This window comes from Lethenteron reissneri, chromosome 12 (genome assembly GCF_015708825.2).
Source record: "Lethenteron reissneri isolate LAM-NWPU_2019-01 chromosome 12, ASM1570882v1, whole genome shotgun sequence".
Lineage (NCBI taxonomy): Eukaryota > Metazoa > Chordata > Hyperoartia > Petromyzontiformes > Petromyzontidae > Lethenteron > Lethenteron reissneri.
The window spans coordinates 9,336,244-9,354,356 of NC_083790.1; the positions used below are offsets into that span (position 1 = coordinate 9,336,244).

The 18,113-nt window shown below is 56.9% G+C and overlaps 2 protein-coding genes across 2 annotated transcripts in view; one reads left to right on the plus strand and one right to left on the minus strand.

Moving 5' to 3' along the window:
- LOC133341875 (pre-B-cell leukemia transcription factor 1-like) overlaps positions 1–18,113 on the minus strand; it is an 801,687-nt gene that overhangs the window by 191,130 nt on the left and 592,444 nt on the right. The window lies entirely within an intron of this gene.
- The window catches only part of LMX1B (LIM homeobox transcription factor 1 beta), a 117,191-nt gene that overhangs the window by 90,934 nt on the left and 8,144 nt on the right, over positions 1–18,113 (plus strand). Inside the window, exons 4-7 of the mRNA XM_061550667.1 lie at positions 6,224–6,456; positions 11,486–11,685; positions 16,232–16,309; positions 17,945–18,059. Coding sequence (XP_061406651.1) covers positions 6,224–6,456; positions 11,486–11,685; positions 16,232–16,309; positions 17,945–18,059 — 626 coding nt within the window. The remainder of the gene's footprint in view (positions 1–6,223; positions 6,457–11,485; positions 11,686–16,231; positions 16,310–17,944; positions 18,060–18,113) is intronic.

Genomic DNA, 18,113 nt, shown 5'->3' on the forward strand with positions numbered 1-18,113 from the left:
GCGGGCCTCTGCGCAGTTGCACCGCCGGCACGCTCGATCACTCATCAACTGTCCCCGCAAGCACACGCTCTGCGTGGAGCGGTGGGTGGTGGGGGGGGTGGCAGCGTCGTGTCGAGCTGAGACGAATGGGGGCTCGCCGACGACAGACAGACAGGGGAAGATGGAAGAGGAAGACGCCGAATCGGCCCGTCAGCCGGCTGCGTGTGGACTCAGGTGTTGAGGCGAGCGGAGTGGGGGGGGCAGCCCTCGGCTACACACGTGGTTGTTTGCCCCCCCCCCCCCCGGGGCGATCGCGGGCACGGCCCACCCTCCCGAGCCACCCTCTTTATCTGAGTGCAGACATCATCATCGATGATTCCCCCCTTTGGAGTATTTTGTATATATGTGGGGTGTGTGTATCAATATGATAAAACCCCAGGATATTTCAATTTTCGCGAACGGGTGTCGCACTGTGTCCGTCAACAGTAATACGTTTGGTGTGTTCGCTGAGCGGATAGGTAGGTAGGTGGGTGGGCGGGTGGGTATGTCAGTAGGCGGGTGGATCGGTAGGTAGGTGGATAGGTGGGTAGATGGGTGGATAGGTGGCTGGGTGGGTGGGTATCGGCCTCGGAGCCAGTCATCTGCGCTCGAATCATCTCGCTGGCTACGGATTTCGGTTCTGCCCTCTGTCCAGCATCCACAATGGCGTGGAACGACAACAGTTCACGTTCGGAAACAACGGTCGGTACGACTTTAGACCTCTGTTGAGTACGCGTTGGCACAGCGTGCAAGTCAGCGGGAGCGCGATCATCCTACCTTGAAGCTCCGCTGAGCTTCTTGCCAAGCTGCATCCTTCGTTAGGTTGTTTTGCTTTCGTTCAACTCGCGTTGTCTTTCAGAGCTTTCCGCTAACGACCTCCCCACCTCTCTGTATGGTTGCGTGCGCGGGTCGGTGTGTTTGTGTGTATTCGGATAAGAATGTGGATTACGTGCGTGAAGGACCACGTTCGAGTACCGGCGTACGTAAACATGCACGGGGATGCGTGGGAGAGCGTGTGTGTATACAGCGCACACGTGCAGGTATGGGCATATGGAGAGGAACGGTGGCGCAGTGGTTAGCACACTACACTGCGATCCCAATGCACCGTCAAATGTTATCACGGCTAACATCAATTGTGAGTGATGTCTGAACCGGTCGTAGACGCCCCCCTGTATTAATCTGACTTGACCAGCATGTCAAGCGACCTGCAAGGCATGGGGAGGTTGTCATCCAGCTGTGGATCGAGGAAAGGGATGTAGGTGTATGTGAACATACGTCTATGAGGCTATACGTGTGTACAGTGTTGTAAATTGCTCTGCCTTTCTTATATAGTGTAGAATGAGTCGGAGCACATGGATGCTTGAGATTTATGCCTTTGGGCAAATGCAGATGCCATGCGGATGGAGTAAAAGGCATCGTGGACATCAGAGGCCCTGTGACATCACTCGCAAGAGCAGGACGTGAGTGCGCCGACGCCATAGCAGGGGGCTGAATCCAAACGGCAAAAACGACCTGCGATTACTTTCAAAATGCGGGATTATTTTATTCGATTTTGACTTAAATGCGCGCATAGACAAATTGCAATCGTGGAGCGAAAATAAAACTGAAATATGTCACCGACGATGAACTCGGCAAGCGGCCAGGGGCTCGAACCGCTGTTATTGTTGTCTCAGAAACGCGCGGAGAAACGCGCCGAGGTTTCTATAAACTCGGGGCAGCAGAGCACAGCGGCGGACACAAACCCCACCGCCGCCACCACCGCCGCCACCTCCGTGTTGACTTTGACACAGCTTTGTGTTTTTGAAAGCTGATGCGAGTGGCAATAATGCCACCCTTAAGGTGCGGACAATGCACACATTGTCCCTGGCGTTGCACAAAGCCGAGTGGTAATTACAGAGGGGGAAGGGGGTAGAGGCGGGAGATAAGAGGTGGGGCGGAGGGCCCTCGATTGCCTCTTCGCTGGAGAGAATCTAACGGCAGGAATCAAGAGGTGGAAAAATGCAAACAGCGGCACGTGGCAGAGGCAAGGTTCCTCCTCCCCGGCGTCCTCCTCCAAGCTGAGAGGCGCACGGACGCCACGGCCTGACCGCGCCACACGAGGCGTGCGTTTGACTCGTGGACGAGTGGACACGCGGGCATTGTGCGAGCGCGCGAGCTCACACAATGCCGGCGCCTCCGTGCACTCTGACCGTCACCTGCGCCAGGTGTCGGATAATTGAGCGCAGGTGACATCGCTCGGTGTTGGGACTGCCGGTCGGCTCGGAACGATTGACGGCCGGCGGTCGGGAGTAACGAAGAGGTTCTCCGGCCGAGGGAGGGCGTCCGCTCGCGGGGATGGAGCTGTGGAGACGGACCCGTCGCGCCAGCTGCCGGGCGAATTGTCGCGTCGTGGGGCCGCGAGAGATGCCGACGGCTTGGGGAGGCTTTTATACGTCAGTTGGATTGATCGTGGCACTGGTGGTGTTCACGTGTCTCCTCGTCAATCGGGGGGGGTGGGGGGGCCCTTCCCCCTTTCCGGCGCGCGTGAGGCCGGCGACTTCTTCGCGCTCGGTGAGCGATTTTTTTGCGACGGACTCGTTCGCGACTCTTTGAGAACCCTCCATTTCCGCTCACGCCCCCCCCTCCTGCACCTTCACGTGGGCTCAGCCACCCAGACCCATCGAGCGATCGCCTCTTTACACCTCATTGTCTCTGCCGGACTTGTCGGTGGCGACTGGCGGCGGCGGCGGTCGTGGAGCGGTGGAGGGGAGGGGAGGGGAAGGGAGGGAGGCGAGGGGAGGGAGGGCTGCAGGTGGTGCTGGAGTGAGGTGGGGGGGGAGGCGGTGGGGGCTGAAGGGGAAGTTGCGTTGGTTGAGTGGAGCGGCAGCGGTGGCTGAATTATCCCAGGTGGCCGAGTCTAATGACCAGCCGATGACAGTTCCTGGCAAATGCTCAAAAGCATCACTTATCGCTTCGTGTGTTTACTGCCCTCGCTGTTGGCCCTCCTCCTCCTCCCCTCTCTTCTCTTTTAAAGGTTGGTCGTGGCGTGTGTGCGCGTGTGGGGGGGGGGGGGGTGAAGAAAAAAAGGCACGAAATTTATATGCCACAATCGAGGCAAGAGAGAGCTTATATAATTAATTCTCTACCGGAAGACGGTTTGCGTGATTTGCAGGATTTTCGCAGCACATTTGCGCGGGGCGGGTGTCGTGTTCAGTGCGCGCCTGCAAGGGTTGAGTGCTCGGCGCATCCACTCTGCGAGCGGAGGGAAGTGCATTATTTTCTGGCGCACTGCCGAAGGACGCATTTTTTGACGTCCGCGTGTGCGTTCTCTCAAATGTACGGACACGGAGTGCGCGAGTGCGTGTTTTGTGGATGGAGCGGTGGCGCAGCGGTCAGCGCGCCGCGCTGCGAACCCGGTGACCCCGGTTCAATTCCCGCTCGTGGCCACAAACATTGTGGGGCCTCGCCTTAGGTCAACGCGGCCTTCACTTGAACCCCTTCTGCACCGTGTGTAGCCAAGCGTGCTAATCGTCTTGAATGAGTACCTGGTGCGGTGTGTAAAAATTAAGGTGGCCGGGCGTAGTGCTGGCCACCCATCCTCTCGTGTGCCGTGCCGGCCTTCACCGGTGCTCGCTAACAGCACTTAGGCCAACATTCTGTTCAAAGCTACATGGGGCACCCTCTCTTGTGTGTGTGTGTGTGTGCAATGAGCGGTAGTGCAGCGGGTCGCTGGTCACTGAATAGGGACCCTCGGCTTCGGTGTAGATCACATTTTCGGGTGAAGCAGAGGCCCGCGTGTATTGCACACTTCGCTGTGAACCCTTCGCACCTCGGTTTGATTCCCAGCCACAGCTAACATCAGCAGCCAGTGGCATCAAATCCGGTGCTGGGCCCTCTCTCCACCAACCGGCTCTGACCAGCGTCACATGACCTCCACGACCTCCGTAACGTGGGAAGGCCTTCTTCCAGCAGTGCATTGACACAGGGCTAAAGTCAGTCATTATCCCTTTCTCTCTTTCTCTCCGTGTCTATTGCATAAATACATCTCCGTGTGTCCTCACACATTGTCTACATAAGGATATGATATGGCTACAAACATTGTTGGCTGTGGCCTGGAGCAAAACTGATGTCACGGCTAGGGTTACCACCTGTCCTCATTTTCCCAAGATCTTCCTCTTGTTGTTGAGGCAGCTGCTGTCCTGGGAAATCTGTAGGGTCTTCCCGAGAATTTAAAAGTCCTGGTTGCGTAGTATTAATAATAATAATGCACCACCACTCAAGACGACACATTCACAGCAACCCAGTGAACGTTTGGCCAATCCCTGGGCCAACGTTGGGCCCCCACCAGTGGCACGTTCACCGGGTGGTTTTGCCCCGTCAACCCCGTGGCGCATCCCGGTGTCGTCGAAATCCCAGAAGGCTGTGGGCAACCGCCGGTCGCCGGCGCTCACTATGCCTGCCGGCCATGCCGGCGGGGAATCGCTGGCATGGCCGACAGACGGAACCCCGAGCTATTATCGGCACCAAGGCTGGGAATGGCTCCTGCGCCCCCGGTTACCGATCGGCGAGCCTTGAACGCCGGCGGTGGCGCGGTGGCAGGCGGCTGCGTCACCCAAACGGGCCGTTCCCTCCCCGCGCATGGCCCCCTTTTGACCATACTTCACCGTGCTGCTCGGTGTGGGTGAGTTGGTGCTGCTGCTTCTTCTTCCTCCTCCTCTTCTTCAGGATCGCCTTGCCCTGGCAACGCAAGCAGCCACTTTCAACGACATCGAATCCACTCTGAACTAAGACCTAAACACCATGGGGGGATGTTTCCGGAAACGGAGGCTCAAGCCAAATCACTGCATTTCATCTTGACAATAGGAGCGCCAACACACACTCTCAACGGGTGGGTTGGTGCAGGCAGGGGAGCATAGACGTGGAAGCGTAGTACAGGACAACGAAAGTTCATCGAGCGAGCGCCTATTAAGGTGTGCGCGGCGCGCGAGGTGATGGCACCCATGCCTAGCCGCCTTTGTCTACCCAGTGCCGATGTTTTATACACCGCACCAACACCGGGTAACCTCCGGAGTTGATCTCAGGGAAGGTGCTCGGACCGGTTCAGACATTGGTCCTCGCTGATATTCGCCATAGTCTGGAATAGAACCCAAGCCGCGTGGTTCACGGTGCAGCGCCCCTTTCAACCCATGGAATATTCAAACGCTGGTGAGTTGATGATCCTAATGTACCACCAAACTACATAAAAAGGGTGGGGAGAGAGGGGGGGTTACAAACTGTACAAATATGTTTTTTGTCAACCGCTAAAATGAAAAACTCTTTTGTTTTGTGTTTGTGTGTGTGCGTTAGTTAATTATGCTAGTTACATGATAGTTGTGTGCGCGGGCGCGCGTGCGTGTGTGTGTGTGCGCAACTCTGCCATAAAGGTCAATTAGCATTAGCCCCAATTTAATTTCTGTGTAGCCATGAGAATTAAAGCCACATGCAATGAAAAAGAAAGCAGCTAGGAAATGTTTATTTCCACCGAGAGCCGTGGAAATGTGGCTCAAGCGCGGGCGTTCCGTGGCCAACATCGCTACAGTGGCTCCATTCAAAATGCTCCGACGTGAGGTTTAGGAGAGAAAAAGGGGGGCATTGCTGGGCTGCGCCGCTGTTCAGTTAGTCTGAAGAGGTTTATGAATGAGAACAATAATCATAATCGTAACAATAGCACCTTTGTTATTTTTCCGTGAAAGCCTCGTTGCGATAGTATGTATTCCCACCCCCCCCCCCCCCCACCTTAACTAAGACTGAAAGCGTTAATGCATTAGCCCTGTCTGCCTGTCTGTAACTCGGAGGAGGTGTGGGGGGGGGGGGCGGTGGTTCACGGTAGCTTCCCGTGACGAACGACCGAACGAATTGACGACTGAAACTGAACGGATGGAAACAAACGAACGACTGTACGTGCGTGCAGTCTGTTAGCCCATAGTGCCACGTGTTGATTTCATAACGCTTATGGGGCGCGATCAATATGTGGGGGAATACACTTTTTATAACGCGGATGCGAATTGTATATAACGCGATCGAGTGAACAGAACCGCGTCGCGCGAGTAGCAACAAGCGGTGGGATGCTGCTGGATGCTTCTAGAAGCTACCCAGGCGCCTCAGTCTTTGTTCGGCATCTCGCGTTACGCGTCTCGCGTGGTTATCGCGGACTGTGCTTCACCCCGCTCGCTCTCCCTCTCCGCAGGCTGTTTGGCCGCAAGTGCGCCGGCTGCATGGGCTCCGTGGCGCCGTCGGAGCTGGTGATGCGTGCCCTCGAGAGCGTCTACCACCTGGGCTGCTTCAGCTGCTGCGTGTGCGAGCGCCCGCTGCGCAAGGGCGACGAGTTCGTGCTCAAGGAGGGACAACTGTTCTGCCGGCCCGACTACGAGCGCGAGCGCGACATGCTCAGCTCCGCCAGCCCCGACGCCTCCGACTCCGGTGAGGAGGGGGGGGGGCGGCGGGGGGAGCGAGCGAGCGAGCGAGCGAGCTGCGTTGCACGAGGAGCGAACAACGGCGGATAGGGGAAGATTGCACATTTTGGCCTACCCGCCGTCCCCCCCCCTCTCCCCGCCCCCGCCGGCTAGCCTTGTACACAACTGGAAATTGATGGTCGCCAAATGCTCTGAAGCGAATGTTCATTCCAAATGTGGAGGCGAAAAAAACGGAGGACCTGGAGAAAGATCCACGCGACCACGGAGAGGGAGACACGCAAACTCCTAATATTCACGTATCAGGGTCGGGATTGAACCCACAACCTCCTGTATACCAGGCGAGGGAGTTCACAACTCAGCACGACAGCACCCTACCCTAACAGACTTTTTGGGCAAATGCTGTTAGCGAGCACTTTTGAAGGCCGGCATGGCACAGGAGGGGGTCGGTGGCCAGGAACCACGCCTGGCCACCTTCGCGAGTGGCGATGTTTACACACTCATTTGAGGCTGCACCACGTACTTATTTGAGGCTGAGTCGACCTAGGGGAGGCCCAGAACCGATTCAGATAATCGTCACTGGTGTTGACCGAGAGCGGGAATCGAACTTGGGCCCCCGGGTTCATAGCGCAGCGCGCTAACCGCTACACTAACCGCTACACTACCTCAAGGTCATACACACACATACACACGTGTCAACACGTGCGCACATACGCACAGCCATACATACGTGTACCTGCGCGCACGGACACGTGCAATGTGCATATTGTACGTTCAGGCGAACCGTCGGTGCGGGTGCTGTCAACGAGCACCGATTTACGTCAGGGGGGAACCCTCGTCTTGGCTTGCGCCAGCGTGCGAATGGGGGGGGGAGGGGGGGGAGGGGGGGGTTTTCTGATCCTCACCCGAGGTGGCGTGCCGCCACCCCCACCCCCAACCCTGGCCGCCAAACCCCTCGCTGACCTTGAAACGTCCAGGCCGGCCCCGGGACCGGCACCAGGCACCGCCGCCACAAAGGGCGGCTCTGTGCGGCGTGGGCAGCGCGGGGGGGGGGGGGCATTGAGTTCGGCGAGCGACAAACAAACAAAGCCTCGGCTCCACAATCGCGCCGACGATGCTGCCGCGCGCTCACGCGGTTGTTATTATTGTTGTCGCTGTGGGCTCAACACTAACGCCGGAATAGAAATTTGCAGGCGCACGCGCCGCCGTGAAACGTGCGTAGAATGTTGGCGCCTGTGACAGGACGGAACGGCGGCACGGGTAGACGGTGTGGCAAGAACCACGCCGGGGCTTCCTCTGTTGATGTAGAGGAGGACCAGGATTCGGTCGGAATATAAACTTGCCGCTGGTGATGGCTGTCGCGGGGAAGAACGCGGCGCGGCACGAACCGCTGTGCCTGTTGCTTGCCGGTTGTTGGCGAGCGACGCTCAGCGGAGCCGCGTTTCGCCTCGCTGGCATTCCGAACGGCCACCGTGTGGCGATCACCAACGACAACATCTGGGAACCTGCAGGGCCAGGGACCCGCACCAGCCACGCCTTGACTGCCGTTTTTTCTCCCCCCCACCACCACCACCACCACCCACCGTGCTGATGTTAAGCCACAACCTTGCCAAGCGCACAATTAATGCCGGGTCAATCCCGGGGAAACCCATGCCAGGTTACCACCCACGGCGGCGAGTGCTGCGGCCAGGAATTGAACCCAGATTGCTGGGGCTGTGGCGCTTTTCACTCGATATGCAAAGACAAAGATCCCCCTATGTTGGGGCGAGCGCTGTTAGCGAGCACCCATTTGGGGTTTGGCACAGCACGTAAGGGCGTTGTGTTTCAGCCATCACACTTGGCTGCCTTTGTCTCCCCAGTGCCGATGTTTTTTTTTACACACTGTACTAAGTACTCATTTAAGGCTGAGTCGACCTAAGCGAGGCCCAGGGCCGGTTCAGATTTTGGCCGCTGTTATCGGTCGTGAGCGTGAATCTAACTCGGGTGCGGTAACTTGCAGCTCCCCGCATTGACAAAAAGACAAAGATCCCCCATATAGCCTTCAGAAGACTGTTGGGCATGTGCTGTTAGCGAGCACCTATGAATGCCGGGATGGCAAACGGGAGGGTGGGTGACCAGCACCATACCTGGCCGCCTTTGTCTCCCGAGTGGCGATGTTTGGACACCGCACCAGAAAGAAGTTCAACATACATTCATCGGGAGGGCTCAGGACCCGCTTCAGATCGTCATCACCGGTGTTGGCAGAGAGCGGGAATCGAACTCAGGTCCCACTGGGCTTGTAGCGCAGCATGTTAGCCGCTACACTACTGCTCCCCACACACACACACCGTCAAACAACACGCACGCACCGAGAAAAAAAAACAGCCTAAAAATACCAGTGTCAGCCCAAAAAACGCAGTGTCGCAATGGCCCCACAAGACGGGACATTGAGCCGCAGCGCCTACCCAGCCGCCTCGCGCACTGTATCTGTGCGTTTTGTAATTAATGGGGCCTCTCTACTTACACACACACACACGCGCGCGTATACACACGCGCGCAGACACACACACGTGTGTACGCTCGCTCTCGGCGTGCAGCGCACCATGACCTCCCGCCACGCCGTCGAGCAGCCACCCACGTGCACGGCGCTCGCCAGCATCCGGACACTCGCGGCCCTTGCCCTTCTCGGCATCCTCCCCAAATCCCTCTCTCTTCCCACAATCCCTCTCTTCCCAAACCGTCCTCTTCCCACAATCCCCCTCTACCCAAAATCTGAATATCAGTCACACTGTCGGCCTTTCCCCGCACCTCCGATTACGTATGGTGCGAAAAAGTTCAAAATACATACATACACTCAGATCCTTAAATAAAAAACAAAACAGATGAGAGCCCTCTTAAGATAAACAAGAAATAAATACACGTGTTTTAATTTTTTTAAGGAGACGTGGATTACAACGAAATAAAACCGTAGAGATGTCAAAAAGTTCACACTCAACATCGTACAGGGTCAGAGCGTTAAGCAAAGCAGAAGCACGCGGTCAAAATGCACATCGACCATCTGGTGTGCGGTCAGTGGTAGCCAGATGAGACGACTCCGCTTAGGAACTCGGTTTCTAATTGCAGGTGGCACGCCAAAGGTTTTAAACCCGGGATCTCTCCCAGGTGGCGCTGGCTCAAGCGCTCTCGACAGGGCCGTTATGAGCCCCACAGAGGCACCCAACCACTGCTTCTTCAGCAAATATAAACAGAAACCCCCGTTCCATCTACACACATGAATAACAACATTTTAGTCCCATCAGCCGACTGGCTCTCCAACGCAATATTACGAACGCAGCGTTCGTTTACGCGGGCAAACTGTCCACCGGCTTCGACCTCCTGGGTCTCATCAGTGAGGCTTGTGGAAAACAATTGACCGCTGGATCGGCCAGATGTTGTTGGCAAGAGCACCCCAATGACATTGTGGGCCCCCCCTCCGCCCCCGTTCATCACAAGATCATCGGGGTAGTATTTTTAGAACAGACATCCGAGTGCAGGGTTCGTAATGAATCCATTTCACCGAATACAAAGTCAATAGGGGGGGGGGCGGCAGGGGTGGTGGAAAAGCAGAAACAGATGTGTTTCTGTGAGCGTCTCGTATCTATCGGGTATTGAGTGAATGTTTGTGAGCGCACGTGTCCCCCCCGCTAATCCCATGTCAAACATTCCGAGCGGATCCGATCGCCGCCGCCGCCGCCGTGCGTGCGTGTGTTAGACGCGCAGACACGCATGGGGAGAAACGTGGGGGGGGGGGGGGGATGGAGGGTCACTTGCGCATCCCGCGAGGAAGCCATCGGTGACCGCGAAGTACCCCGTTCCTCGAACGCGAGACTTCTTTTGTTGGTTAAATAAATAACCGCACAACAAGTCTCCTTGGCAGGTATAATATACCATTGGAACCTCATTTGCCAGTAAAAAATATGATAATTGTTTTTTTACCCTTCTATCTGGCAACAAAATTGACACCTTTTTACAAGGAGTCATGTTTGCATAGACCACAATACCTGCAGCCATAATGCAAACAAAAAACATAACTATGATAATGTGCACTGTCCTTGAAGTTGATTGGTCCACACCCGAGACAGCTTTCCTTAGAGCCTAGTCTCACATGGGTTGGACCAGTTGACGTTTTTTGTTTGCATTATGACTGCAGGTATTCTGGTCTATGCAAACATGACTCCTTGTAAAAAAAAGTGTCAGTTTTGTTGCCAAATAGAAGGGTAAAAAAACAATTATCAGGTATAATATAGTCTGTATAATGTCAGCCGCGCGACCCTCCTTGGAGCGCGTCATTTCAGAGGAGCTGTTTCAAGACGAGCAAAACTCTGAACTGGTGGTTGAACACGCGGCGCGTCTCTCGAGCAAGGCTTGATTGAGTCGATCCGGGCGAGCTGCCAATCTGACAGGGCAAGGGGTCCCTCTCTTGACGATATCTGGGGCGCCACGGTGGCGAGATGTTAACTACCTCGCCTGGTATACAGGGGGCCGTGGGTTTGATCCCGAGCGCCTAACGCCTGCAAAATTTGGAGTTTGCGTGTCTCTTTCCCAGTGGTCGCGCGGATTTATCTCCATTTAGAAATGTGGGTTTATCGAGTTTTTGGCTGCCTAACATCTCCGCGTGTTGATAAGCCACTTGGTTGAGCTATCATTTGTGGCCAGGTCGCTTCTGAAAAAGAGCTATATCGGTCAGTGGGCCTTACCTGCTAAAATACAAATAGTGTGAATGAAAATCGTTGTTGTTGGGTGAAGTGTCGGGCGAGAGGCTGCGTGTGTTGTGATGATGTCCACTATTTCACCGTAGAATTAAACCGCGGAAGTTTTTTTCATCGCAGAACTTTCCATTTATCGCGTAATAATCATACTGAACCTGGAGTGACGATGACGACGACGATGACGATGGGGCTAGCAACCCGAGGGTTGACCAGTGACCTGCTTGCCCCTACCGCCAACTTGATCATTGTCCCCCCCCCCCGCCGCCAATCCGCGCGTGATCCGCCAACCCCACCATGTGCGTGTGCGCGCAGTCAAGAGCGAGGACGAGGACGGCGTCAAGGGGAGCCCGGGCGGGGCCCCCGGGGCCAAGGGAGGGGGCGGCGGGGGGGGCGGCAGCGGCAGTGACGAGAAGGACCCCAAGAGGCCCAAGAGGCCGCGGACCATCCTGACGACACAGCAGCGGCGGGCCTTCAAAGCCTCCTTTGAAGTCTCCTCCAAGCCCTGCCGCAAGGTGCCTGTCCGTCCGTCCGTCTCAGCGTCCGTTTGTCTGCCTGCCTGACTGCCTGTCTGTCTGTCTGAATGTCCATCCGGCCATCTGTCCATCCATCTCTCCTTCGTCCATCCATTTGTCTGCCTGCCTGCCTGCCCGACTGTCTGAACGTCCACCCGGCCATCTGTCCATCCATCTCTCCTTCGTCCATCCATTCGTCCGTCTGCCTGCCTGTCTGTCTGTTGGCCGTCTATAATTTCGTCTGACCGTCCATCCATCCATCCGTTTGGCCTTCCCTCCAAGCCTGTGTTTGCTTGTCCATGTGTCCGTCTCTTCATTTGTATGTCTGGGAATAACTACCAATCACAGGCATCGTAATTTTCTTCACGTTTGTGAGCTACGTGTTCGTATCTGAAACGTCTTTGTAAACTTCATTACTTGTGGCATCAAACGACAATGAATCGTACCTCCACAGTAAATCCTTGAATTAAGATGTATATTCCTGAAAGGGGGCAATGAATGGAGGGGGAAGGGTTAAGGGCGTGTGATGTCAAAATACGGCCTGATCCCCAAAGAGCACACGTGGACAATCAACTACGCAGCACTCGCTACTACCACCCCGGCACCTCTGATTGTCACGGTTGGCTATGTACGGTGTGGAAGAAGTTCAGCATACGTACATGAACAGCAACAACAACAACCTTCGCTAGAACAACAATCTTCACCCGAAAGAAAAAGAAAACAAACCACCTTGGTTAACGCTCCGTTGGAGAGCCACGCGCCGCCTGAACGCAAACCGACACGCTGGTGATCCGTTACAATTCGTCAACGCAGACATTGGCTCTTCTTGTTTTTTTTTGGTTTGCCGACCGCTGTTATAGAGAGCATCATTTTCCGTCGCGCTACGATCCATGTCGTCAAGAGAGGGGTCCTCGCTTGCAAGATGGGCAGTTCACCGGCATTGAAGCGGGCCTGACTCGGCTGATGAGATGCTGCATGTCGAAACCAGTCCAGAGACGCACTGGCCTTGCCTCTTGTGTTTAGTTTGCTGTCCTTGCCCCTCGCCTCCGGTCAGCGCGGTTGGCCACGTACGGGTGCGAAAGAAGTTCACGACATATTCGCGATGTTTGGCTTCAGGAGAGAATGCAGGAGACCCCGAGGGAAACTCCTATGACCTCCTGGCAAATCCGCCTTCGGGGGGAGAGAGCTCTCAAAGAGAGAGGACGCGGACACCTTGATCAGGCCCGTCGCAGCACGAGAGATGACGCCGGAAATACCAGGGTGGGGACGGTGGTGCAATGCGCTTATGAGATCCGGCCACCCGAATTCAATTCCCCAACTCGGCTGACATCAGTGGCGGTCGATATGCGATCCGCTATACTGGTGTGCATGCTCCTGGCTGCACCGGCTTCCCGCGTGAACCTCTACCACCTCAATAGGAGCTCGCTAACTGCAGCTGCCCCCCCCTGTAGCAAATGAGCCTCTTAGGGGGATTGTTACGACTTGCGTGCAAGCGCAACGTGGTCGTCACCAACCCACCGCAGTGACCGCCCCATCCAGCAGTGGATTGACGGAGCCGGCGAGATGTTAACTACCTCGCATGGTACGCACGAGGTCGTAGGTTCGATCCCAACGCTGACGTCTGCATATTTCGAATTTGCATGTCACTCTCCCCGTGGTCCTCCGGTTTTGTCCCTCCACATTTTTAAAACGGGAGTTTACAGAGTATTTGGCTGCTATACATTTCCATGTGATAATCCAACTTCGTTGGGCTATGATTTGTGGCCAAGTTGCTTCTGAAAAAGAGCTTCATGGCTCAGTGGGCCTTACCTTAAAAAAAGGTTTTTTTTAGTTAAATAGTTTAAGTTCAGTCGTAGTAATTCCATTCCATCCGTGCGTACGCCAATACGTGCTGGAGCTCGACGCCAAAGTCGAGGTCTGCTGTGCCACGACGAGAGGGCTTCGGTAAGCGCGAGACGCCGGGGGGGAGATTCTCTTACTGACGGAGCGCAGGGCGCACTGCAGCGCTTCAACGACGCGACCCGCGGCGGACTTGGACCGCCGGAGCAAAAATCCCCAGCAGCGTCGGGAGGGACATCGCGATTGTGACTCACGTGCCCAGTGGGGGGGGGGGCAGAGCGCGTTGTCAACGGCAGGGACGGGCGGCGCTGTCAGCACGCCGCGCAGTGTCGCGTTTCAGCAAACACACACGGGGCCACGCGGAGAGGCGCCTTCCCTCTCGAGCCGCGTCGCGCTCACCCGCCGCCGCCGCTCGGCAAACAACGAGCGTCGTCCTGGCGCCACGAGCGGCCCCCTCCTCCACCCCCCCCCCACCTCATCCACCACCATCCCCCAACCTCATCCACCCACCAACCCCCCCACCTCGCGGACCGCGAGCTCGTCATCTGCGGCGCTGGTACTTCGCAGCGGACGCGTGCCGCTCAGGGGACCTTCTGAAGGTCAAAGTTGTAATTGGCAGGGTTAACGAGCCACCGCGGGATACAGTGGGTACCGCGGGGACGGCGCCGGGGGGTGGGGGGGGGGCGGGTAACGATGTGGCGATTCGACGGTGACGGTTCCGCGTGCCGAATCACGTGCCGGATCACGTGCCGAATCACGTGCCGGATCACGTGCCGAATCACGTGCCGGATCACGTGCCGAATCACGTGCGCTGGGATCGACGGTCGCGGTGACATTCGTAGGCGTTGCGCGTGATGCGTTCAGCTTCAGGTGGACCTCTGCAGCCGCTAGGGGCCGTGACCTTCACTGCGATGTGGAGACGGGAATCGATCTCGAGTTGTGAGGATTAACCAAATCGCCGGGGAGTGAGTTGTGGGAGGGGCGGGGTTGATTGCTATGCCCCCCTATAAAGGGTACCGTGTAAGTAAATAAGTAAACAAACGAAAGTTCATCTCTTCACATTACAGCGATGTCATTTACGGTATTTTCCCCTTCAGTCCACAAGTCCACGTGGGTCTTCTGGATCAATGGACCCATCAAAAACATAAAGACAGTTGTTTAATGGGCTGATGAGCGTCAAAAATGCTCCAACAAACGCTGCCGTAAAGCATTTCTCGACAAGGCCAAACGGCCAATGGACCGAAAAAATATAGAATTTTATAATGCAGAGATGGACTCTGGCGTGTTTATTTGTATCATCCAGATTAAGTCGGGTAGGAGACCGCCACCGCTGAGATCCTGGGCTCGAATCTGTGTTCCAGCCCGCCGTGAATTAGTCCGTGGCTCTCAAGCATTGTGGATTTGACGGTCTGCAGAAGAACACGTTTGGCCATTCGTCTAGTTTGGCCTCGCGCAGCAGCTCCCGATGCGAACATCGGCGATTTCACCTGGCCACTGACGCGTGGGCGAGTGGGATCTACGCGCAGAACGCGCAGCCCATCGAGCGTCGGGGTGAGGGCGGCCCATCCGGACTCCATGGCGTCAATTTCCGTGGCGAGGTCTGGGCTCAAGAACCAGAGGGCTCTTCAACTCACGACGGCGCGATTTACGATGATGACAGTGAGGTGGTGGGGGTTGCGGGGGGGGGGAACAACTCAGCACAGAGCTGAAGTCAGCACATCGCGACGTCGCAGCGGCGCTGGGAGAGTCGGCGAATCGGCGGAGCGGCAGAACGAAAACCCCTCCCCCGGGGGAAACGCTTCACCGGGCCGACCTCGCGGCAATCTCGGCCGCGCCGAGCCCACGAGATACGTTCTCCACGGCCCAGCGAACAAACATCTTTCTGTACCACGGACCACTTGCGGTCGCGCGGCTCCGAATCACCGCGTGGGGATTAATGATTACGGTGAGAGCAAGGGGGTCATCCCCCCCCCCCCCCGACCGCTCTATAGGACGTGCCTCGACTCGCGCCCGTTGATCAACGCTCACGCGGCACGGCGACGAGCCGCCGGCCCGAGAGTCGGCTACGGCAGAGGTCGCAAACGGGTTTTGATTCCTTACCCGTACCCGTACCCGGCCAGGTACAGGTACCCGTTCCCTACCCGTACCCTACCTGAAATGAGTGACAAATGGTTACTCACCAGTGACTCACGGCCGACCCGTACCCGTACTCGGGTAGGGTACGGGTATCGGGTACCCGGTTGCGACCTCTGGGTTACGGGGATGAGGACAAAGATCCCCCGCCTAGCCCTACGTCGACTGTCGGCGCGGTGTCCTGTTAGCGAGCACCGTCCTATTTGCATCGCTGTGCGTGTCACAGCAGGCGTCACGTGCGCCGATCAACAGCTGTCTTCTTTCGCACCACATCCCAGCAGACGTGCGCAATGTTGGGGCTAACATTGGTCCGGCGGTCGCAACCACAAGCCGACGTTGGGCCGACGTCGGCTTGTTGATCGGGACGGACGCGTTACTTTTCGTGCGTTGAACGACGATGGCGGGAGCTTACTGGAAGTTTGCGAGCGGCGCCACGAAGGCCGAGGGGGGAGCGGGGGGGTGGGGGGGGTCTCAACACCACCCGCAGAGGGCTCGCAAAGATTCTTTGTCGCTAACCTGGGTCATCGTGCCCCCCACCACCCACCCCGCGCCCATCTCGTCCCTTCCATTGCAGGTGCGGGAGTCCCTGGCTGCGGAGACGGGGCTGAGCGTACGCGTGGTGCAGGTGTGGTTCCAGAACCAGCGAGCCAAGGTATGTGGTCGCCATCGTCATGACTACCACCACCGCCGCCACCACCACCACCAGCCACATCATCTACAACCCAGTCACCTTCACCATCTTCATTTACCATCGCTCACCGCGTCAACAACCCCTGTCACCATCAACAACCACGTCATTGACCCCCCCCCCCCGTCACTGTTCCTGTCGTCATAACAAACCCCGCGTCACCAAACCCCGTCGCCCTCCCAGCCCCTGACCACGTGACATCACTTAGAGATCGTGAGCCAACGTGCACGACGCTCCATGTGGGAGGGTGGCAGAGGGAGTGGTGGTGGCAGAGGGAGCAGGAAGGGCGGAGTTGGAATTGGCAGGGCAGCTGATTTGGAGCAATGTGCGAGAGTATCCAGGCGTGTTCGTATGTCTGTGTGTATGTGTGGATGTGTGTGTGTGTGCATGTGTGTGTGTGCGTGTGTGTGTGCATGTGTGTGCATGTGTGTGCATGTGTGTGTGTGCATGTGTGTGTATGTGCATGTGTGCGTGTGTGCGTGTGCGCGTGTGTGTGTGCATGTGTGTGTGTGCATGAGTGTGTGCATGTGTGTGTGTGTAGTGGGGAGCAGTAGTGCAGCGTTTAGCGCGCTGCGCTACGAAACTGACGACCCGAGTTCGATTCCCGCTCACGGCAAACACCGGCGACGATTTTCTGAACCGGTCCTGGGCCTTCCCTAGGTAGACTCAGCCTCAAATGAGTACCTGGTGTGATGTGTAAACATCGCCACTTGGGAGAAAAAGGCGGCCGGGGGTGACGCTGTCCACCCACCCCCTCGTGTGCCACAGTGTTGGCCTTCATCGCCGCTCGCTAAAAGCACTTGCCCCAGCAGTCTGTTAAGATTTTACGGGGGATCTTTGTCTTTTTATTGTGGCGAGTGGCAGGGGAGTGTTTAGTGCACTGCGCTATGAACCAGTAAAACCTGGGTTTGATTCCCTCCCACGGCCAGTATCAGTGCCAAGCGATATCTGAATCTGTTCCTGGACCCCTCCCCTTGGTCGACTCAGCACTGAACACATTAGCGCTGGGGAGGCAATGGCAGCCACGTGTGCATGATTCTTCCTGCAACGCCCCTCCACGGAGCTCTGCAGCCTTGATAGGTGCTCGCATGTGAAACGCGTGTGTGTGTGTGCATGTGTGTGTGTGTGCATGTGTGTGTGCACGTGTATGTGTGCATGTGTGTGTGTGCACGTGTGTGTGTATGTGTGTATGTGTGTGTGCACGTGTGTGTGTGCACGTGTGTGTGTGCACGTGTGTGTGTGCACGTGTGTGTGTGTGGGGAGCGGTCATGCAGTGTTTAGCATACCGCGCTACGAACCCGGCGATCCGAGTTCGATTCCCGGCCAACACCGGTAGTACGATTATGTGAACAGGTCATGGGCCTCCCCTAGGTAGACTCAGCCTCAAATGTTGCGGTGTGTAAACATCGCCACCGAGGAGACAAAGGCGGTCGGGCACGGCGCTGGCCAACCCCCCCCCCCCCCCCCGCTCGCTCGTGTGCCGTGCCGGCCTTGGCAAGGTGCTGCTCGCTAGAACAGCCCTTGCCCCAACAGCGTGCCCAGGCGACGTGGGGGATATTTGTCTTTGCCTGTCTCGCCCGTGCCTGCTGCCGCGTGCAGATGAAGAAGCTCGCGCGCCGGCAGATCCAGCAGGAGCAGGGCCAGAGTGGGCAGCGCCTGGGGCCCGGCCGGGGGGCGGCACGCGGGGTGCGGCGCATGAAGGAGGAGGGCGAAGGTGAACGCAGCAGCGGCACGAGCAGCGGTAGCAGCAGCGGCGCTAGCAGCAGTG